This window comes from Diplotaxodon limnothrissa, linkage group LG4 (genome assembly GCF_057381915.1).
Source record: "Diplotaxodon limnothrissa isolate DT_005_m linkage group LG4, D_limnothrissa_male_GT1.1, whole genome shotgun sequence".
In the NCBI taxonomy this organism is placed as follows: Eukaryota; Metazoa; Chordata; class Actinopteri; order Cichliformes; family Cichlidae; genus Diplotaxodon; species Diplotaxodon limnothrissa.
Window position 1 is genome coordinate 26,932,498 of NC_140599.1, and position 22,353 is coordinate 26,954,850.

Sequence of the window (22,353 nt, forward strand, 5' to 3'; positions counted from 1 at the left end):
TGAAACTGCTACACCAAGATGCACTCGTGTTGATAATTGTTGTTTACTTGTGGCTGAAACCTGTAATAAATAATACAAATTTCATTCAACCTGGCAGAGAGCACTGCTGTTCTCCGTTGAGATGAATGCCTCAAACATGTATGTTTTACCAAGAGCAGTTCTCCTGCACAGACGTCTCCTGGTTACTATATTAGCACGTGGAAGTCAAAGTGACGCTGCTGCCGTTCAAAAAGGCCATCGTTCTTGTGTTGGGATATATTGTACCAGGGGAAGGGGCTCAGATTTGACTGTTGCTACAGTCAGAGGATTTAGAGTCCGCAGGGATGAAGTAAACCTTTGCAATGGTGATGTCACTGGCATCACAAAGTTCAGTTGTAGCATTGATAAGTGAGAAAGCAAACAGAGAAACCGGTGAACAAGACTGCATTCACCAAACAGAACACAAAGCGACCTTTGCCTGGATAGGTAGATAAGTCCCCCTCATTCGCTCCCACTCTCCCGCTTTATATCGTTCCATGTTTAAATGTAGTGTTTACAAGGCATGACAAAAAGGAGTCCGAGTAGTGGGTTTTTGCTGTTACAGTGATTTTGAAAGCATATGAGACGTCCGCCGCGCCTGATATGGCCAAAGTGAAACAACATGATTTGTCATGTAGGTGGAGCTAGATGTAGATAATAGGAGGGTGAGTAAAAGGGACTAGAACGTGCAGTAAAGTGTGAGGACTGAGGGCAGAGCTTCAGTGGTTTAGCACAGGGTGAGAGGGACACACAGAGGCTTGTTAATTTTATGAAAAAGATAGTGAGCAAGCCACAGAGGCCAACACCACAGTGACAGAGAGAGGAAGTTTGATAATCAGTTTGAGGCATGACTTTGTAATTCTTTTTTCATTTGTTGGTTTCCTGAAACAGACATGAATAGTGATGGCAGCAAACAGCGTTTTGTGTCGACCTTTAAAATGCGCATCAAGGCCCCCGGTCCATCACCTGCACCTGAGAACGGGCCAGGAGTTGTCGGCACAAGGACCTCAGTAAAATGTACTGATGCAGGTAAGAGCTGCTTTCAAGAAGAAAACACACAACTGGTGACATTTATGGATGTCAGCGTTTGAACAGGCAAGTCTGAGCACGGCAGTGCTTCTTGATAACAAGTTGGCGACCATCCAGAGCGGACTCCAACATATTCTTTAATATTCACTTGTAAAAACAGATTGTTTGCCTAAACTAATAGCGCTCACGCATGCAACACAAACAGTTTGCTACACTTAAAATTAATATTCAGTTTCATGTTTATTTTGAGTTTAGCCGTCCAGTAGTGTGCTTGTTTATTGACTTGGAAGCCTTTCACTTTCATGTCAGCCCACAGCTGACATCTCATTTCCTATGTCCTCAAAATGTTGTTTTTTTGTTATAACCAGCAAGTCACATGTGCTGTATTTCTCATGGTCATTAGTTTGCTCTTCCATATTTCCATATATTATATGTCGCTGTTGCTTCCATGTCATCGATCTGTTGGGCAAATGGCAACTTTGTACAAAACCTTCAAAGTCAAAATCAAGTCAAAAGTTCAGGAACAGGCATGTCTTTGGCTGCTGTTCAAATCAAAGGTTTTAAAGAGTGTCAAGTGAAATATAGAGTTACTAAAATTAATCTTTCCACTAAACTAACAACACATACCAGCTATTTGATAAAATAGCTGCTATGAGCCACCTCTGAGCGTGTCTGTGTGCAGAAGTGTTGCTCAGAGTTGTTGCAGCATTCAGTTCCTTTTCAGAAACACCAGTGTGCTAACTGAACCATTCAGTACTGTAAACACTGGTTAAAGGTTCATAGAAAAGCACCGTTTTGTTAAATCATAACTAGTATGCTGTGTATGGGTTTACAATGGGCAATAATATGTGGTTCTTCTTTCTAGGTTTCTAAGTTACACTGCCTAAGAAACGACCTGGGAGTCTGTAATGACATGAAATTGTGTATTACTACTTTATGCTCCACGGTTCAAGCAGTAATTCACCTTGGGGCAAATTAGGGTCCCTTGCTTAATTTAAACACTTTTTTGTTAAACTGTAACTAGTGTACTGTATATGGGCAAAAATGCAGTTCTAAGGATAGATTACATAATTTAATACAATAAGACTTTGTCACTTTTGTATTAATTGTATTGTAATTCTGTATCTCCTCCAAATCCAGGGTCTAAACATCTGGATCCACCTGTCTTCATACAGCCTCTGGAGGACTGCTGTGTAGATGAAGGGACTGACATTAGGTTACGTGGAGTTCTCAAAGGAAGTCGACCGATCAAAATATCGTGGCTGCACAATGGTGAGAAGAGACAGTTTACAATGCATCTCAGTTTACACTGCATATACTTTTCAGCTGTGGGTGTGGTCAACCAAAGAACGCTAAAGAGCAGATAATTATTCAAAACAAACATGTTTTTGACTTTCTGTTTTTTATGCATTCAATTAAAAATGCCACATAGAGAATCAAGAAGCCAAAAGTAGTGCAAGAGCATGCTGATGGGTTGCTTGTTTACCTCACCTGTTGGCAGGTGAAGTGGCCCGTTTCGGGAAGGCTTCCTTCAATGGCAGGGAGGCCAGTTTTGTTGTGAGGGAGTGCTTACCAGAAGACGCCGGTGCCTACACCTGCTTGGCAGAAAGCAGCGCAGGGAAGACATCTTGCAGTGCTGCTGTGGTTGTAAGAGGTGAGCAACTGGGAACTCATGAAATATTCAGCTAATTGGACAATTTACCTCTTGCAACTTTAAGTCTACAATAAATGGAACGTTCAGTGTGTTCATTACTCAAAACAAAGCCAGAGTTTTATTTCTGATGTAGTCTCTTCTCGTTTTTCTCTTCTGACCAAATTAGACTTTGAAAGTATCTGTGGCGTGCAGAATCGCGCTTTAAAGACTCCCACTTCTCCATCCAAAAGTGTAATGGGAAATGGAACGTTACCGCAGACTCCAAAAGATGAGCTACACAAATTCAAAGGATCTATTTGTATGTCTCCTACAGGCTCTGATAGGCAGAGCCCAGTCTCATCTCCAAAAGGTAAACCAGAATTATTTGATTAGACAGTGCTGGTTAATTTCTAGTCAAAAAACAAATGTAAATTAATTCCCATTTAATGAACTATAGTTAGCACAGATATAATGCAATTTCTTCTTTTCTCTTGCACACTGATCGGTTTCTTAGTATAGAAACAGTACTGATGTGTTTTGATGTACAATTTCTTGGCCTCTGTTTCAGTTTCTTCAGGAAATCCATGTTATGTTTATAAAAGGAAACGCACTTCCAGTCCTTGTGTGATTGGCCGTTAGGCAAAACATATATAACACAATTATGCAGCTCTCCGATACACCCACTGAAATTTCTCTGTACCAAGTATACACCATGTAGGGTAGTGGATAGAGCAAAGTACAGTAAAATAGTGCAAACTGATAGCCATAGATAGAAGAGCCACACCTCTATCCTTCTGGCTAAAACCTACCTGCACCTGATCTGTCTTTGCAGAAGTCGTCCCAAAGAAGCGAGCCAACTCAAGGATAGGTGAGAAAAACGCTCTTTTTTTTTTTCTTTTTTTTTCCCCACATACTGAGAAATTTACCCACCTCTCCAGCATCCATGTGCTTCTTATTAAGTGCTTGATAACTTCTTCTGTCTGCTGTTATTTTTCTTCTATGAAAAAATGTGACTTATTGTAGAGTTTGTTTGTGCGTAGGCGGATCTGTTGCTGGAGCTGTACTTTCTTCATGTCACCTTTGGTCTCATAATGCTCTCCTTACGCTTTAATGTGCTCTACTGAGTTGACTGAATCAACCTTAGGGTTTAGGCTGCAAAAGCAAATATGTGAAATACTCCCATAATGAGGTCTGGTTGTTTATTTTGAGAGCACAGGACATTTCATCATTTATTCATGGTTTTTATTTTTAGGAATGAAATATTGGCTTGTAATGGCAACAGCTTGTACTCAGAAGGTAAAACTGTGCACATTAAAGCCACTTAAACTTAATATTATCAGATCTACTTTAGTCAAATTCACCATTCTGACGCCACAAGATTTGAATATTGACAGCGAGAGAGATGACATGACTTCAGCTCATATATGGATTTTTTTGTGTGTGTGTGCAGCACAAAGCAGGGCAGATTATAATCCCTGGATACTGTATAATGTATGGCTATAAAAACATTTTCTCTTTACTTCCTTTAAGGGTAAACAGCTGGGAATGTGTATTTTCAAAAAGCTGGTGAAATATTTCAACAAACTTGATTACACAAAGACTTGTTGTCCTTGTGGGCGATAGGTCATCTGTATTGCATTGTGTTTTCACTTGAGGCACAAGGTCCTGCTAAATACCATAATAAGAAGGGTATCAGTTAGCTATTTCTTAGTCTTTATCTCATGCTCACACACATTAGTTTTCAGGCATTCAGCAGATATTTTTAACCCTATTGTGAACTGAGGAAGTGCAGATGCTGCAGTTCACTTTGAGTCACTTTTCTCATTTTTTTATTTTTTATTTGGCAGGCCGATCGTTATGTTTTGAAAACCCACCGCAGCACGTGGAGGTGAAGGTGGGACAAAGCGCCAGGCTGACGTGTAGTTTTACTGGAAGCCCTCCTGTAGCATCTTGTTGGATCAGAAACAAAGAACAGGTGCAGCAATAAAAAGGATAAATAGCAAAAACAAGACATCTGCTTCTGCCATCTCAAATGTATTTGACTCCACATTATATCTATTTTTCCTGTTTTTCTGTGCAGATAGTGGACGGCCTAGAGCTAAGGACAGAAAATACTAATCGGAGTAGTACGCTGGTTATAGAAGAGGCTAAACCCCAGCACACAGGTCGCTACACCATTGTAGTAAAAGACCGAAAGAGCTCAGCAGAACACACAATCACCCTTTCTGTTATAGGTGAGTCTATTCTAAAGAGTCAGAACCAAATCAAGTAAAGCAGTTCCTTGGAGACTTATTTTAATCATCCTCCCACCAGAGAGACCACAACCTCCTGCCTCCAGTCCAGTGATCTCCCTTGTCTCCTCATCCAGTCTTGTGCTATCCTGGTCAGGCCCCTGCTATGATGGCGGCAGTGCCATCCTTGGTTATGTCGTTGAAGTAAATAACCAAGGAAGTGTTGAGCCTGAGGTTTGGAGAGAGCTAACAAGCGAGTGTAAGAGTACCTCATACAAAGTTTGTTCTGGGCTTCAGCCACAACAGGAACACTGCTTCAGAGTAAAGGCCTATAACGTAGTAGGACTAAGCGAGCCAGGCCCAGTGTCACCAGTGGTGAGAATGGAGGAAAGAGGTGAGGTGATACTGGGATTTTGACAGCACATTTGTAATAAAGGCAGGTATAATAAGCATTAGATTAAAGCTGTTGTGGCTGTGTGCATACATTCAGACAAGATAAAAGAAGAAGAAGCCCCTCAGATGTATACCACTGTGTCTGTTGACTCTTCCCACAAAGTTACGGAACACTACGATATGCAGGAGAAACTTGGAATGTGAGTATCAGATATGTCAAATCCCAATTTTCCAATAATAATCTTTCCAAGTAGAAACAAGAAGTTTGTCAGAAACTATAATTACAACAAGTTGAGAACGTTTTGACATTTCCAATTCCAAGGAAGTGTGTGAGTGGGAATTCCAGGTTGAAATTCTGCCAAGAAAATAAAAATGCTTTCAAGTAGAAGCATGCATTCCAGCTTGAAAACACCTGTAGTCGTGTTTTATCCATGACAAGGAATGTACGGTGGCGTTACCGTATTAGTGATAGGTGAACAAGAATCAGATGGAAATCAGCCATTAACATGAACTACTTATTGTGATAGGCCATGATGGTGTAACCATTAACTATTCATTCCTAATATCCAGAGATAGAAATGACTAAACTTTCTTCATAAGGGGAAAATTTGGGATGGTGTACAAGCTCATCCACAAAGAGACAGGACGTGTGTGCGCTGGGAAGTTCTACAAAGGACGCCGTGCCAAGGAGAGGGAAGCCGCTCGTAAGGAAATAGAGCTGATGAATTACCTCCACCACCCCAAACTGGTTCAGTGTCTGGCAGCATATGATCACAAGTCTGAAATGGTCATGGTGATGGAGTTGTAAGTATCCTTATCAGAGCAAAAGGCAAAGCAAAATTCCTAGTATTTTCTGGTGTGTCACTGCTGTTTTGTTTGTCTGCAGTATTGCAGGTGGCGAACTCTTTGAACGTATTGTGGATGACAACTTTGAGCACACGGAGCCTTCAAGTGTGCACTACATGCAGCAGATCCTGGAGGGGATTGCCTACATGCATCAGCAAAACATTGTCCATCTGGACCTCAAACCTGAAAACATCGTATGTGTTGACACCACAGGCACCTCCATAAAGATCATCGACTTTGGCTTAGCCAGTAGAATAGGTATGTGGAACAATACTCTACTTTTATGCTTGTCTACCTCGTGTGCGTCTTAATACCTACATTATGGGATTTCCATTGAACAGATCAAAACACACCTCTGAAGGTGATGCACGGGACTCCAGAATTTGTGGCCCCGGAAGTGATCAACTATGAGCCTGTGGGTTTGGGGACTGATATGTGGAGCATTGGGGTGATCTGCTACATACTGTGAGTCTAACTGTCTCTTTCTATATTCAAGAGATAGTTTAGTATTTTTCAAACAAGATTTTTGTCTAAAATTCTTTAGCTCATACAATCAAAACTGAAATTTAGAGTTTTAGCCTTATTGTGCCACCTAGTGGGTATAGATTGAAACCACATGTAAAGGATGTATATTCAACACTAATCTTCTCCACTTTTTTTCTGTGGTTTCCAGGCTCAGTGGGGAATCTCCGTTCCAGGGAAACAGTGATGCAGAGACCCTGGCCTTCGTCACAGCTGCTCAGTGGGAGTTTGACGAGGAGAGCTTTGACGAGATAACAGAGGAGGCTAAAAATTTCATAAGCTCCCTGCTCAGCAAAGACCTGAGGTGATTTCATAGATTTACAACTGTAAAGTACCCTACTTTACCTCCTTACTTAACCATCTGTAACTGTAATTGTTGATCAGGCGTAGGATGACCTGTGAACAGGCCCTTGCCCATCCCTGGATGGCAGCATTTAAGTCTAAAGAGCTCACTCTCACCAAGAGTCTGTCCAAAGAGAAGATGAAGAGGTTTTTGGCTAGACAGAAGTGGAAGGTAAGCACCAAATTACTCTTTATTTATTTATTTATTTATTATTTAAAATTTAAAATTTAAAATGTACATTTTGTTCTCATACACATTTGTCTCATAGAAAGCTGGCAAGGCCATGTTAGCACTGAAGAGAATGGCTCTGCTCTCTAAGGCGGAAGGCTCTGCATCTCCTACAACTCCTGGAGGAGGTGAAAATCTTGCATACCTTTACTCATCACATTGCATGCATTTTGGTTTAGTGGGTTTCCCATCTTATTGATATATATCTCCTAGAATCACCCCTGAGCCCAGAGGCAGAGGAAGCGTTGACCTCCCTGGAGCTTAAGCTGCAGGAACCCCCGGTGTTCACAAAGAGGTTGAAAGACCAGACTGTAACTCAGGGATCCAGTGCCCGTCTCTCGTGTCACCTCACAGGTACAAAGCAACTTCTTATCTTGGATTCAAGTCAGACTTACTGTAGCAGGCTTGAAAATTCAATCTTGAACATGTAAAAACATCTTTTCTTTGATAGCGTTTCAAAAGTTGTGTTCTTTTCCCTCCTGATCTCACATTTCTGTTTATCTTGCCAGGTTACCCTGACCCGGAGGTGCTGTGGCTGTGTGGTGATGAGCCTATTGAGGAGTCCCCCACTGTGCAAATAGAGTATGAGGAAGATGGCCAGTGTACGCTGGTTCTAGCCAAAGTTGGCCCAGCGGACGGCAATGTGTATACCTGTAGGGCCACTAATGACCACGGGGAGGCATTTTGCTCAGCCAAATTAACTGTCCAAAAATAGATTCATCATATCATAGTGTGTATGCAGAAATAACAAGTATAAGTAGAATTTTCTTGTTGCCTTGACCAGCTGTGTTGTACATTGTTGTTTGTGGCTTCTGATGAGTCAAATAAATATTGTTACAGAGTTACGTACATAGATTTATATTTTTATGGCATTCAGATATGGCTTCCACGCTATGTTGAAAATGATGTTTTTACGTAAAACCATGAATCTGTCTGTTATATTGGCTCATTGTGAAGATTCCCCTTCAGCCCTATCAGTTTGTAATTGCGATTTCCATTCTGAAAAGCAGGCGGGTCTGAAAATATCCTGATTAATTTGCATTGTGAACATTCAAATTGCAATTCCAAAGCGTCCCATTAAAAAAAACTTACAATAAATGTTATTTATAGCCTAAGCCTAATTCAATGCTTAGTGCCAAAGAGCTTTATTTTCGTTTCTAAATTAAACCACTCTTGCACAAAATCTCATGTTCTTTTAGTGAAATGCACCTAGATAGGTTTATTTTGACAGGGTCCAACATACTCCTACATAGTACATACACACCTCCTACTGTTGTAAATACTGCATTTCTTCACACACAAACATTAGTAGACCAAATAAACAGATGGAAATATCCCCCGGTAAACACTATCCTTAGTCTCAGCATGCAGTTTGATATCTGAAAACATAAATGACAGTAACAGTTTTTGCTGCTTGTGTGAGTTTCTAGCTCTCTGTTCGACCTCAGGAAATGTGTCCATAACAAATATATTTTGTCAAAATCTTTTTGTCTCTGTCTGCTGGTTGAATTTCAAACAATACCATCAGGACCTTCAGCCCGACACTTCGGTAAAGCCGTCCACCTGCTTTACTAAAATATAGAGTATTTGTGAATTTAACTCGTGTTTGTCATGGTCATATTTACTTGATACCTTCCTCACAACCCAAATAAACGGATACCAATGTAGGTCTGATTCTTTGTTTTTTCACTCTCACGCTGTAAAATCACATTGTGGTAGCGGAGCTTTATTTACGGACTGCAACCAGGGTGAGGGAGTCTAATTAACACAGGTGGTTTGTCCTTTTCTGGAGCAGTGTGCTAAAATATGCATCATAAAGGAAACTAATTGGGTTGTATGTTGTTGAGGTTTAAATTGGCCTGAAGAAAAAGAGTTTGCACTCTCACCAGTTGTGTGTTTAAAGTTTGTGGTTTGGGTTTAATTTGCTGGTTTGTCAATAATGAATATTGTTCACCACATTTCGACTGCATGCACTCTGCTCTGTCCTGAGGGGAATCCATGCCTGACAGACTCTTTTGCTGCATAGATCTACAAGGAAGCCCCCCCATCATGCAATCATGCAATCATGCATTTGAACATCATGCAAATGCTCTTCTTAACAAGGTCTTGAAGTTATTTACAATTGTAGCTCATTTGAAGGTTTACCATGAATTAATGGAGTATTTTCATTACCTCTTTACCATGATGGAAAAGGCCTGAAAGCTCAGAAGAAATGTCGTTTTTTAATGCATGTACGTTTGCATTTACAAATGCTAGGCTGTATGAGCCTTGGTTGTTGTAGCATTTAAAAAAAAAAAAACTTTGGGGGCGGGGCTTTCTTTTCTTTTAATTCCATTGCTGTTCTAGTGTGCTGTAATCAGATTTTTGTTTTGTTAAAATAAGAAAAAGAAAAAAAAATAAGGAAATGACCACTGCACATGAAAAACTCATTTTTTTCAGACAGATGTTATAAATACAATGTTTCAAAGTGTCACTGAACTGTGGCAAACGGGGAGGGACCTCGGTTAGTGAATAAGCAGGAAGCTATGTAGCTCCCCACGATCAAAGTGAATAACACAGAAATGTTCAGTAAGAAAACCTTTAATTTTTTTTTTGGTTTAAAATAAAATAAAATTAAAAATAAAACAAAAACCCACAGGCAGAATGATATTTAAGGATAAGAGACCATTGCACAATTTCAGAACATTTCTAAAATTGAAATTGCAATTATATCCTCACAGTATATATATATATATATATATATATATATATATATATATATATATATATATATATGAGTTAAATTGGCTTTTCCCCAACCAAGGTTAAACCATAATATTAACAGATTCAGAGAATTGGGAGACATTTCTGCACAGAGCTACATGGCTAAAAATCAGCACTGAAGGGATTTGACCGGCAGGTGGCACCACATCAAAACAGAAATTCAAGTACTTGAAATTATTGCACAGATTCAGAACTACATCTGTTAACTCCACTGAAAGAGGTTTTCAAAGTGTGGTACAGTTTAAAAGACAAAAAAACAACTTTAAAACATGCAAATTAAGCATATTAAAAGGACAGACAAAGCAGACAAACTGTCCAAACTGTGTTAAAAATAATGAAAATACTGAAGTTTGGAAAAGCAGTGTCCTTCGGGCTAAAGAGGAGGAACATGCAGCTTGTTATCAAAAAGCCAGCGCATGTTATGGGTAACTGAAAATCCACTTTGCAGCTCCATTTCATAAAACAGGTGCATAGAGGAACGACCAGATATGACTTTGCAAAAAAAAATTCCACGCACCGCTTTTTCGTCTGTTTTTGAAATCATGCAAAATAACCAATATCAGCGGACGACATCGGTAGCTATCACTTTGTTTGCCAGTATCAGCCATCAAGGTTGACAGTGCTATTTATCCAGAACGCTTACCCAAACATGAGTAGTAAGCAGTTACTAGTCTGCTACACTGGAAATCTTTTCTTGCAGCAGATGTTGCTCAGTACATGGAAACATTAAGAAAATTTAAATGCTACAAATGACAAACAGAGCAGAGAGTTTACCAAAAACAAGACATTTTAATTCCACTGATAAATACTGCACAGGACGAGGTCTTCAACCACATTTGAGCTTTCAGTAGAAGTCACTTTTCAGAACATTAACTAAAAATTTTCAAAGTGTCCACATGAGCCTTAAAACTATAACTTTATTTGAATCCACAAAAATAAATAAATGCAGGGCAAGGTAAAGAAATCAGCTTGTGCTTTACAAATAAATAGCTTTAGGTGTATTCCTTGTGCATGTTAATTCAAAAATATACTATGGGTGCAAAGAGAAGATCCAGTCTCCTGTGTAAGTGTCAATAACAGGTAAAACAGTGGGCTGGTGGGGCTCCAAAAGCACCTGGATGGATGAAAGGTCAAAGGTGTCGCCTCATGCCGACCGCCTCCTCAGCGGTACCTCCTCCTGGTTTGTGTAAAGTTTTGCTGCCCGTGACCCAAAGGCACTAACCATCTGCTTAACCACTTCATCGAAGAAGACGCTGGCCAGCTGAGAGTGCAGAAGAGACTTGAACTCAAATGATACCTGCAGAATGGGGACAGGTTTGTTAGGAAACTGCTGAGGAGATGCTCTTCTGTGAGACTTACTTAAAAGAAAGAAAAAGATCAAACTAAAAATAGAAATCAAGCACATCTTTAGCAGAGGCGTTTTAAAGTTGGTAATCAGATAATCTGTGCTCCTGTTAGCAGCTCCTTAACACTGTTCTCTGATGGCTATTTCAGGCCTCAAGGGACACCGGTGTGATACTCAAGACTAAATTTAGACGATAATAGGGTTTTACGCAATACTTCCTCTTTGCTGATAATCCACTTGAGAGCCGTACAAGAACTTACAACAAGAAATTAGTCTCAGCCAAGTATGTTATCTAATTTTGCAATTCCTTTAACCCTTAGATGCACACGTGGGGTGAAAAATGACCCCCCACAATATTCGGAATTAGTCGGCCAGGGCTTGCACCTGGGTTTAGTACTGTCTCCCCAATAGATGCATGGAAGATGTTCATGTTTGATAATTTAATAGAAGAGGTGCTGTCATACACAAACATGGAGGCATGAAGAGAAGCCACAAACAGGGAAAAGAGTGGAAAAATGTAATCAAACTTAAGCTCCTGGCCTTCATTTGATTGACCATTCTTGCAGGAAGTGAGAAGAACTGGGATGTACCAGTCGGTGTGTTTTTTGGGAGTCATCTGCATAACCCATTGTACAAGGCCACTATGTCAATTCAAAGTTTTGAACATATTCGCCGTTTCTTGCACTTTGATGACAAGAGGACCAGAGCCTACAGACTGAAAACAAACCACATGGCAGTTTTCCGCTACATATGGGGCCTGTTCCTGGTCAACTGCAGGCAGAAATTCATCCTCAGGGATTGCGTTACAGTGGATGAACAACTTGTGCCTTTCAGAGGAAAGACCCAGCTTCTGCAGTATATGCAGAGCAAGCATACAAAAGTGATACAAGGATACAAAAACAGCAATTTCTTAAAATTAATGAAAAAATAAATAAAAATGCAAAGGGCCTCATGTCACAATCATGTTTTATGAGGAATAACCCAAATATGAAAATATTACAAATCTTTGTTTTAAAGATTTTGAAGAACAACAGAGTTTATAGCAAAATGCATTGTTTCTATTTGGGGTCATTTTTGACCCCAACCGTGGAAGAGTGTAGGTATTGGTAGGTTGTGCATCCAAGGGTTAATCATTAATGCAAAAGGTCACTGTCAGTGTAGTTTTATGCCAGTGTACTGCTGCACAACCAGATGGCTTCCAGTGTCAAATATTAAGTGTACCACAAACACTTACATAGAATTCCACTTTGCACGAGTCTGCTGCGTTTCCGTCTCCAGGGGAAAACCTCCATATTGTTTCAAGATGGCTGAAGAGAGATCCATCAGTACATACAGCCTGTTTGAAAACAGTTGATTCTTCATCAAGGATTGCAACAAGGCATCAAACTCATAAAAATCACAAATAAAGCATTATGCCGATAGAAACTGTCTACAGTGCTGTGCAAAATGTGGAATATACCGATTAATAATGAAAGTTTTACAAATAATTTTATGCAAAAGCACATTTTTGTTAAGTGATAGTCGAACAAGTCTAATATTAAACCCCCAGGTCTGTAAAAAACATGTATACTTTAATGTAATGATGGCATTAAGACAGTCATATTTTCCTTCCATCATGAAATGGTGATTCGTTTCATCTTAACTGGTGGCCTACAGTAAAAAGAGCTTTCCACATGTCATACATGTCATAAATGTTTTTATATGTGTGTTTCGGTAGGTGTTGATTAAAAAGTAAGAGACCAGATACTTACCCTGACTTGGTAGTTTGGAACAATAGTGACCTCAGAGATGTATCGCTCGACAAGAGGGGGGAAACCGATTTCTAGCTCTGCCAGGAGGCCACCGTTTCGCCCCCTCATGACCCGAGACTTCTTGCACCAGGGAACAAAGTGCTGATACTGGTCCACACTGGCCACCACACTGTACATCTGCTCTGGAGTATACCTGAACACACAGTCACATAAAACCAGAAACACTTCAGTTTCTATCCTCTGCATCCATTTTTTCAGGTTTATCCAGAACCCAAAGAAATTCTGTAGACTGCTATACAAGATAAGAGGATTAAACTAACGCTCATCAACTCTGCCTGAAATATGACCCCAAAAACACTGTTCACTTTAAAACTCATTGTACATAGTAAAAGGTACTCAGACAAGACTCAAGTTTTTAGCATTTCTTCAAATAAGCCATTATCTGTTATTTTGTTTACATTTCACATAATTATTTTAGTCCTTTTGCAAGGGGGCACTCACCCCAACGTCCGACACTCAGTGTACTCCATCCTGCGGTTACTGATGGGAGCTGCCAGGTTAATGAAGCTTCTGCTTGGCGTGCTTACACAGGTGCTAGGGGAGAACTGGAGGCTTGCCCTTCTTGCTTCCAGGATCCCAGAAGAACCCAAGATCCTGAGGAGAGGAAATCATATTTGTGAGCTCTTTAATCATCTGTTCAATCACTATGCTATTATATAAAAATCCCACAATATTTTAATGTATGGCCATCAACACAGTATTTTTCCCCAAAGGCAATGCCAAACATGTATGCTAACATTCATTGTATGTAGTATCAGAAAAGCAAGAGGGCCATATCTGTTAAATGTGCATCTTAAGCGTTGGTTTACTTACTTTTTTCATATACTACAAATTAAACCTACCATTCCTAAAAAAAAAAAAAAAAAAAAAAAAAAATATGTACAAGATTAAACTATATTTGAATTATCCTGTGACCAATAAAACAAGCGCAACTGCAAATGCCCGTTACTCAAACACCCACCTGGGCAAACCTTGGTTTTAAAATTCCTTTGACTCACCTGAAATTTGCTCTTTTAGTGTTTCCCCGGACAACCTTTGAAGAGTGGGCTTCATATAACTCCAGCAGCGCTTTGAGGAGAACAGGAGTCGTCTTGTTGGTCATTTTTCCCCCTAGTTTGTGGTGACGCGTACTAGAGTGATCAAACCAACTATAATAACCGGGCTTTGTTCCGAATGAAGAGACGCACCGCTTATCTAATAAAAGAGCAGTGACGTAACGGGAAGCGCGGCAGCCTTTGGCCAATCAGGTCACTTTGAGGTGAACTTTAAATCACCGGCGATTAAGACAGCAATACTTCCTAAATTAGAGCAAAAAATAGCTAGGCTACTCTCAAAATGTGGAGTTTTTTGTTTGTTTGTTTGTTTGTTTGTTTGTTTGTTTGTTTGTGTCTCAAAAGATAAATTTACACAGATAGACAAAAATGTTGGGCAATAGGATCTATATTCTCAGTGGATTTCTGTTTTGCTCTTTCTTATTACGGTTTCCGGGTTGAACCACGTGTTTCCTCAAAAATGTGTGAAAAAGGCCTAAGAAGTAGATTTTGTATCGTTTAGTGTGTATTTATGAAGTGATACTAGGACCAACTATAGTTGCATAGCCTTATATATAACCCACATGTTGAAAAGGCAGGTCCACATTCAGTCAGCTGCATGAACCCTAGGATTAATTTGTGACTGAATTAAAGTGTTTGACAACCAAGTTCAAAGAACTTTTTAAGGTTTCAAAGATCAAGCCAACTCGAGTCCAGGAAAGCACATGATGTGTGCACATGATGAACTTGGACTTGAATACAGAGTAATAAAGATAAAGTTCACAGTGACTGTAGAGGTAATGTTTAATGTAGAAGTAGGCTAGCTTTGGGACAGGAGAAAAACTAGATTTAGTTTTCATACATTATACAACAGCTGTTGCCTAATTCTTACTACACAGATCTCCGTAATACAGCTGACACTTGAAAGTCAGCATGCCTTTAAGTGTTGCTGAATTAAGTGGCTATGAGGTAACACAGCGAGAAGAGGCGGTGCAAGATCCATTTAAGTATCTTCGAGAGTGGAATTAGGGCACTTGAGAAGGGAAGGGTTTAAGAAGCACCATTAGTCTTATTAAGGACAGGTCAGAAACTTCTAGGTGCAGACAAGATAACCTGTCTCATGTTAGAATAGGAACTACTCATGGGCTCAACAACCCCAGACTGAGCCAGACACAAGGAACGGATGCTGTGCCAGCTGGCCCTCCTTCAGTCTTTATACATTTAACTTTACAGAGTTCATTGCTTTAAAAGCTAAACGTCAGTATGTTAAGATTATCCCTGTAATCTATTATAACACAACAAGATTTCTTTACTTTCCTTAGTATTTAAAACTCCTTAGATTTCATTTAAAATGGAAAGCCACTCAAGGCCGTTCTTTGTTTCTCTGATCTTGAATCATAATCTCTATTAGCCTTTGTCTTTTTTAATGTCACTGTTGTGTAAATATGTCACTGAAATAGTATTTTTTGTACTTGCATCTTAGTAGCTACATATAATCGTTGACAGGCCTGTAGTCGATCAGCTGATAGATATCATCATACACCCTTTGTAATGGGTACATAAGAAAATTTGCCTACAACATGCAGGCTTCTGGGATAAAACACACTTGTTAAATTTCCAGTGTTATTATGTAATTATCTATAAATTAGGTCATTTGTTTGTTTTCTGTGGGAATATATATGATCAGTGGACAGAGTTAGTAGTCAGAACTACTGTTCTTCAGGAACTTCACTGGCTCCCTGTGAAATTCCGGATAATTTTCAAACTTCTTCTGCTCACCTTCAAGGCCCTTCATAACCTCGCTCCTTCTTACCTTTCTGACCTGTTAACCACCACTTGTTCTGCCCGTTCACTTCGTTCTTCTTCTTCTGTCCAGCTTACTGTACCTTCCTTCCGCCTCACCACCATGGGAAGCAGAGCTTTCAGCTGCTCTGCTCCCAGGCTGTGGAATTCTCTGCCCCCTGAAATAAGAAATATTGGTTCTCTCCCCCAGTTTAAATCCCAACTCAAAACTCATCTGTTCAAATCTGCATATTCACTGTGAATACACTGTTTGTTCATTTTATCTTGTGCTTTATTTTATTGTTCTTATTCTGCCATTGTTTTACTAATTGTTTTATCCTATTGTAAAGTGTCCTTGGGTGACTTGAAAGGCGCTCATAAATAAAATTTATTATTATTATTATTATAGAACTAGCTGTATAAATGGAAACTGTTGCACAATTTCACTGTTTCACATAATCCCTTACATAACAATGAATACTTATGAAATATGCTTTATGATACTTTATCTGCATTATCAAATAGTCATAGCAGTTTTCCCTTACTGCAGACAGAGATACTGTGCAGGGGCCACAATAGCACCTGTAGATAAATTCACAAAAAGTATACAAGCCAAATTATTCAAGTTATTTCAGGTATTTAAAAACTTCATTTATTGATATATTCTTTACATATTTATGCCAGAATGGGAAATTTAAAGCAAGCATTCAAGCAAGCTATAGAAAAGAAACATATAGTGTCTGTCATTCATACAGAAGTCCCCTATATGACCATTTGTGCTTAAAACAGCAAATCAAAAATCGTCTACGAAAATTCTGCACGCAGTGTTTTGACTTTTATAATGAATGCAGTGATTTGAAGCACGATAGCTCAAAGTAAAAAATATGCAAGCTAGTGTGGGTGGAACTAGAGGAATGCAGAAACTGCTCTATCGCTCAAGCATCAGGAATAATGCTTATCAAAAATGTCTCCACCAACTAGAACAGAGTCTATTTTTACATTTTTGTCTTATGATAAGGAGTACTATGTTTAGGCCTTACACAAAAATAGAACATGGAGTGAATCCTGTGAACTCTACTCTAGACTGTGTTTCAGGAGTCAAGGGTATTTGAGCAAAACATTAACCCGTGTACATAAAGTAAAACAGGAACAACATTTACACACGAAGTGATGCAGTCGTTACAAAATTATTGCTCCTCAGGTGAGAAAATGATTTTGCTCATAGCACTGATGTATGAGTCATCTGGTTCTGTGACCTTCAGTTGGGTTACAGGTGGCCCAGTAGTGCTGGTGAAGTATCTGAAGGCAGGGCTGGGTGACTGGATGGCATCTAGAAATACCTTCAGGAAAAAACCAAACACATAATAGTAGACACGTTTAGAGATTTAAATAAATTTTATACATATGTGTGTGGTTAGCACATGAAAGCTCACTCATTTATTTGAGCTCTAAAATGATCAATGTCTGGGTTAAATCACTGAATGATTAGTGTTGAGGGATGTATTAATTTTATTTTAACAGAAAAAAGAAAATGATTCAGTGTATTTTAAAATGATTTAATATTACTTAACTCCTTTCTTATTTTGCATGCCAGCCTGCAGACATAATATGTTATTTCAGGCTGTGTATTGTGGATGTAAAAGGTCAACTATGGACAACAATTGTCATACTTAAAATGCATTGTCCCTATAAAATTAAGCAAATGTAATTAAATGTTGCCATTGTTTAAAACCTCAAATAGAAATTAATGAAGTTATGATTTTCTGTAAACATGGAACATACCTTCACAATATCCTCAGTGTCTTGTGCAGCATTTTGGAAAATAGATCTACAATGCTGCAGGTATTTTTCATACAGCCTTTGTGTCTGGGTGTCAACCTGTTGGAGAGACGTATCCCCAAGCTCCGTCTTCTTCAGGTTGACCAAGAAGTCAGTGTTGACTGGACCACACTCAATGAGACTCACACTGTAGGATGTAGCATTTGGACAATGGTCTTAATTAATTCATATTTGCGTCTTAATTTTATACACACAAGTAGTCTTTGAACTAACGAGACAACATGCAGCCAACTTATGAAACTTACTGAATGTTGAAGTGTTTCAGGAGAATAGCCAAACTCTCACATGCTCCCTCTATTGCAAATTTACTGGCACAGTAGACCTCGTTAAATGGGAGCCCTATAAGAAACTCTAAAAGCTTATTTTGGAAATTCTATGCATGGTAACAAGTATCAACATGATCTAATTATAGGGTTTCCATCAAATCACTACAAAAACTGCACATGCAGAACATTGTTGACATTCCTCAACCATCTGCACTTCTCACCATGAAGGCCTCCGGTGCTGCCAGTGACCAGAATGCGTCCCTGGCTCTGAGCCTTCATCTGTGGCAGGAATGCCTGGATGGTCTGGATGGTACCTAGGAGGTTAACCTCCAGGATGTGCCTCATTGAGTTCAAAGACTGCACCTCCAGTGGCCCCATCAAACCCACACCAGCATTACACACTGCAAATAGCAAGGATAAGCACATTAACCCACTCAAATCACATTTTCCAATCCTAATCGGAACACACTGGCACGGGTCCATACCCAGAATGTTTATGCGTTTTTCCACAATCCTATCTCTTGCATCCAGGATGGACTGCCGATCGGTCACATCCATTTGGAGTATGTCCAAAGTATCCCTGTGCAGGCCTTTCACGCTCTCCAAAAGACGCTCCTTTTTAGACAAGTTTCTCATTGTTGCATACACTGAACAGAAAGCTTCAGTTAATGATGAGTTTGAATGTGTATGTAAAAAGGAATTTACAGAGTTGACCCCCAAGGAGGTAAATGGTTTTCACACAACATTTAATTAACAATGTACATGGAAGATTCATCTGCTAAGTTATTTGTGTAGGTCACATAAAATTGCACAGTGTACATCATCTTAGTGGTTTTACTGGTTCTTAAAAGCCAGTCTTTAATGTAATGTATATTCTCAAAGAGAAGATTGACACATACACAGCTGTGGTTACCTTTGAATGTTTTGTCTGGGTCTGAGGCAAGCCGGACAGCCAAGCTGAGACCGATCCCCGAGGAGCAGCCTGTGATAAGCACCACCTTTTTATCCATGGAGCCTAACTCACCTACATTAAAAGAGCCGGTGGAGCAAAGCGAGGAGGATACTGCAAAATGAGCCACGGAATAAAATGGAGGCATGTTAAAACTGTTTTTACATCTTACGCTATCACAAGGACATTTAAGACTAAACATCTGCCCATTATCAGCCAGCTGGAGTCCTTCTATTTTTTTCTCATGTCCTTGTTGATATAGTTTCATTCCTTCCACCTGAGATGCGTGGGAAACAGATTGTCATGTTTTTGAGTGTTTGATGAATTTTCCAGCAATATAAGTGCATGCACGTTTATATAGGCTGGCTGTGGAAATATAATGTGTGTGCATTTCAGAAAAATATTAGTTTAGAGAAAGAACAACATTGTTTTTTTAACATATTAACAATGTGTCTGTGCATTGGCTACATTTTTAATTGGCACAGATGACATGAGCACCAGGTGGCAGCAAAACCCTGTACTGGACTTGTACCACACAACTAAAGCCACACTGACCTCTGGGGGCTTGATCGAGGAAAAGAAACATCTCACAATAGTGAGAAAGGGAACAATGGATTTTATTTTAGGACATCAAGTCATCAAGTTTAAGTTTTGTTCATTAAGTGCTGTTCTCATAAGGTCGTTGACTCACATCCTGTTTACAGATTTGTATTGGGTGAAGGTCTACGTATTCTGTGCTCCATATGCTACACCAGCTGATAAAAAAACTCTCTAAAAATGGTATTAAATGACCCTTTGAGAGAGATTAGTTTTCTTTTGTACTGTTCGCAAATTTAAGGATAAGCTTCTATAATTAGAAGCTGAGTTAAATTCAAGCACAAGGGAAAAAATTGAGTGTTTTCATGCAAAGGTGTAAAACCAGTCTAACGTAATCCTCAGTCTTGTCACCTTTGATCACACGTGTTTGGAAAAGAAGCATTTCCAAAATAAAAACTGCAAACTAAATGGGTTTTTAATGCTGGGAGGAAATAAACGAGGAAGTACGTATATTTCAATTTCAACAAGGATTCTGTTCAGGTGTTTTATCGTGCAAGTTCTTAATGATGATGATTAAATTAAGTTAATATTTGCATAGGAGTGAGTTTTAAATAGGCTCCCAAGAAAGTATAGATAAGAAATAATAAAAATTTAGCAACCATTTAGCGATCGTGAACGGTCAGAATTTACAATAAAATTAACGTAAATTTTCTTTCTATTCAGAACCAGCAAAAGATTGTTATTAAGAATCATACAGTGTATTCTATTCTACTATTTCTTTAATCTCTCCCTGTGCTGTTATCATAACATTTGCATTCTTTTACAGCTGAGTGTTTCTGGTAAGTCAAAATAACTTGCATCTCTATGGAACATTTCAGCAGGCGGATTTAAAAAGAATTTCTTATGTTGATGGGACCAAACCAAGTAGGAATTTCCTGCCATTTTGTTGCGTTCCTCTCCTTGAGATGGCATCAGCTTGGCTGCTGTCCCAGAGTCTGTGGGACAGATAACAGCAGGCCTTGAACCTCTTTCAAATATCTTAAACTCCCAAGCATTGTTCAAACTCTTGTACTGGTTGACCTCAGAAATTTAACAGGTTTTATTTTGCTGTATGTTTTATTCATGCCGTATGCACATATGTTCATATGTACGTTGTTATAGTTGTTGAATAAAAGGTGATGAGAAGCATGGAACTTTCTGTGGCTGCTATGCGCAAATGCTGCTGGAAAATGAAAACTGATTATGCATGCATCTTTTTCTGTCTCCTTTAATCCGAAATGCACAGGCTGCACGTCCTCCATTAGGTGTCTTTAGGCTATCTCCCATGGGAGGTTCCTGCTCCACATGGCCTGCAGGCTCCCTTTGGCCCAATAATTATCAAGACAAGGTCTAGTGGAGGTGCACGCTGGCCTGGAAAAGCCTTTAAAATGCCTGTTAAGCAGGACCAGCTCCCAGCACTCAAATTAAACAGACTTCTGCAGATCTCACAGCTGCTGATGAAAAAAAACAAGGATATCACACATACAGAGCTGTGTCTTTGTGGCATTTTTCGGAGACAAGTAAAGTGCTTGATGGAGAGTCTGCCGTTGAGGTTGCAGAATCAGAATCAGAATCAGAATCAGAAAGGGTTTTATTGCCAAATGTTGAGCAGGTTTACAACATTAGGAAATTGCTGCGGTGCTTCAGTGCAAACATACTGTCAAAAATTACGCTTAAATAGACATGAAAATAAAAATAAGAATAAGAATTAAAGTGCTAAGTAGACAAGGCTGGCCTTCTGCACTGAGATCACAGGGCAAATAGTGAAAGAGCTACTGTATATAGTACTTAAGGGGGGAAAAGCATGCCAGCTTGCTCCTGTCTGTCTGTTCATGTGCTCCCCCTGCGGTGGACTGAGAGTCACATTGAACTTTGCTGTTCCAAAACAGACCCATGTGATGTAGACCCAGCAGGGTTTCAACAGCAGTGAGCGGCTTCAGAACCAGATGGGCTCAACAGGATATCCCATGTGAGAGTAATGAGCAGAAGTGAAAGAGCTGAAGACGTGTAGTGGTGGTTGTGGTGAAACTTAAATGTCACGCTATACCTGATAACAAGGTTAAATGAGGCTTCACTGGGGGCGTTTAAAGTAAACTAAGTAGCGTTCTCGACACTTTTTCCTCTTTGTATACGTGTAGTACAACAAAAAACCATTTCTACGCAGGTATATCAGAGCTTCCTTATCTGTCATGCCTTTCTATGAGATAATGTTATCACAATAGTTCTCCAAAACAACAGTAAGACAAAAGTCTTATGAAGTTGTCTCGAAGCTGCTACTTGGTAAATATTCATTGATGATATTAAGGCGCTCTAAAATTATTACATTTCTTTTTTTGTTTGCTTCTCTGTAGGTTTTAAGGACATGCAAACCTGCTGTGACTCTGATTCTTATATAGGTCAGGGTTTTCTGTGTCATGTCGTCTAATAAAAACTGCAGTCACTAAAAAGTCTTTGCACAGTTGATGCAGATAATAAAACGGATGCTGTTCCTTTGAAGACAGAAATGCCACACAAATGGTATAATTTGATTGGTGTGTCTCGTGTTGTCTACATGCCAGTAGATAATGTGACTTTGTTTTGATTTGAACTTTAATTCCCGTCCAGCCACCTGAAAGCTTTTATTTCACTCAATAAAATGTGCACGTGTAAACTACAAAAATAAGTAAACTGTCTGTGTGTGGGAGTCATTCTGGGCTTCTGTCTGTTGCAGTTGGCTTTATTTACTCATATGTTACAGGAAAAAAATAG

At 39.4% G+C, this 22,353-nt stretch overlaps 3 protein-coding genes across 4 annotated transcripts; 1 reads left to right on the plus strand and 2 right to left on the minus strand.

The window, feature by feature from the left end:
- The first annotated feature begins 618 nt into the window (after positions 1-618).
- On the plus strand, positions 619-8,254 carry mylk5 (myosin, light chain kinase 5). Of its 2 annotated transcripts, none has more exons than XM_085351776.1 (18): positions 619-683; positions 910-1,047; positions 2,188-2,319; positions 2,549-2,701; positions 2,868-3,050; positions 3,513-3,548; positions 4,528-4,655; positions 4,761-4,914; positions 4,994-5,305; positions 5,402-5,504; positions 5,905-6,108; positions 6,191-6,408; positions 6,492-6,615; positions 6,824-6,976; positions 7,057-7,186; positions 7,284-7,371; positions 7,457-7,597; positions 7,753-8,254. In XM_085351776.1, the coding sequence occupies exons 2-18, from the start codon at positions 912-914 to the stop codon at positions 7,956-7,958; spliced, it is 2,601 nt and encodes an 866-aa protein (XP_085207902.1). In that variant the 5' UTR covers positions 619-683; positions 910-911; the 3' UTR covers positions 7,959-8,254. The 2 variants fall into 2 exon arrangements, with proteins under 2 accessions (XP_085207902.1, XP_085207901.1); XM_085351775.1 differs by lacking the exon at positions 619-683 and adding an exon at positions 710-755.
- Positions 8,255-10,902: 2,648 nt separating this feature from the next.
- LOC146634026 (coenzyme Q-binding protein COQ10 homolog, mitochondrial) lies at positions 10,903-14,315 on the minus strand. Its single transcript, XM_085352717.1, has 5 exons — positions 14,161-14,315; positions 13,604-13,756; positions 13,103-13,295; positions 12,586-12,687; positions 10,903-11,303 (listed from the first exon to the last, which is right to left on the minus strand). Exons 1-5 carry the CDS (start codon positions 14,262-14,264, stop codon positions 11,151-11,153), a joined length of 705 nt encoding a protein of 234 aa, XP_085208843.1. The 5' UTR covers positions 14,265-14,315; the 3' UTR covers positions 10,903-11,150.
- Positions 14,316-17,162: 2,847 nt separating this feature from the next.
- On the minus strand, positions 17,163-19,177 carry hsd17b1 (hydroxysteroid (17-beta) dehydrogenase 1). The gene is made up of 6 exons (XM_085352718.1): positions 18,994-19,177; positions 18,566-18,727; positions 18,302-18,481; positions 18,060-18,153; positions 17,758-17,941; positions 17,163-17,315 (listed from the first exon to the last, which is right to left on the minus strand). Exons 1-6 carry the CDS (start codon positions 19,175-19,177, stop codon positions 17,163-17,165), a joined length of 957 nt encoding a protein of 318 aa, XP_085208844.1.
- Between the last annotated feature and the right edge of the window lie 3,176 nt (positions 19,178-22,353).

Excerpts from the sequence above, each read along its gene's own strand:
- mylk5 (XM_085351776.1), top strand. The coding sequence starts at position 912 with ATGAATAGTGATGGCAGCAAACAGCGTTTTGTGTCGACCTTTAAAATG. Across the intron at positions 2,702-2,867 it reads TGCTGCTGTGGTTGTAAGAG|ACTTTGAAAGTATCTGTGGC; the intron begins GTGAGCAACTGG and ends TGACCAAATTAG. Across the intron at positions 6,977-7,056 it reads CTGCTCAGCAAAGACCTGAG|GCGTAGGATGACCTGTGAAC; the intron begins GTGATTTCATAG and ends ATTGTTGATCAG.
- hsd17b1 (XM_085352718.1), bottom strand. The coding sequence starts at position 19,177 with ATGCCTCCATTTTATTCCGTGGCTCATTTTGCAGTATCCTCCTCGCTT. Across the intron at positions 18,482-18,565 it reads AAAACGCATAAACATTCTGG|TGTGTAATGCTGGTGTGGGT; the intron begins GTATGGACCCGT and ends TGCTATTTGCAG. Across the intron at positions 18,154-18,301 it reads CAGCACCGGAGGCCTTCATG|GGCTCCCATTTAACGAGGTC; the intron begins GTGAGAAGTGCA and ends AGTTTCTTATAG.
- LOC146634026 (XM_085352717.1), bottom strand. The coding sequence starts at position 14,264 with ATGACCAACAAGACGACTCCTGTTCTCCTCAAAGCGCTGCTGGAGTTA. Across the intron at positions 13,296-13,603 it reads ACTGAGTGTCGGACGTTGGG|GTATACTCCAGAGCAGATGT; the intron begins GTGAGTGCCCCC and ends CTGTGTGTTCAG. Across the intron at positions 12,688-13,102 it reads TTCCAAACTACCAAGTCAGG|GCTGTATGTACTGATGGATC; the intron begins GTAAGTATCTGG and ends GTTTTCAAACAG.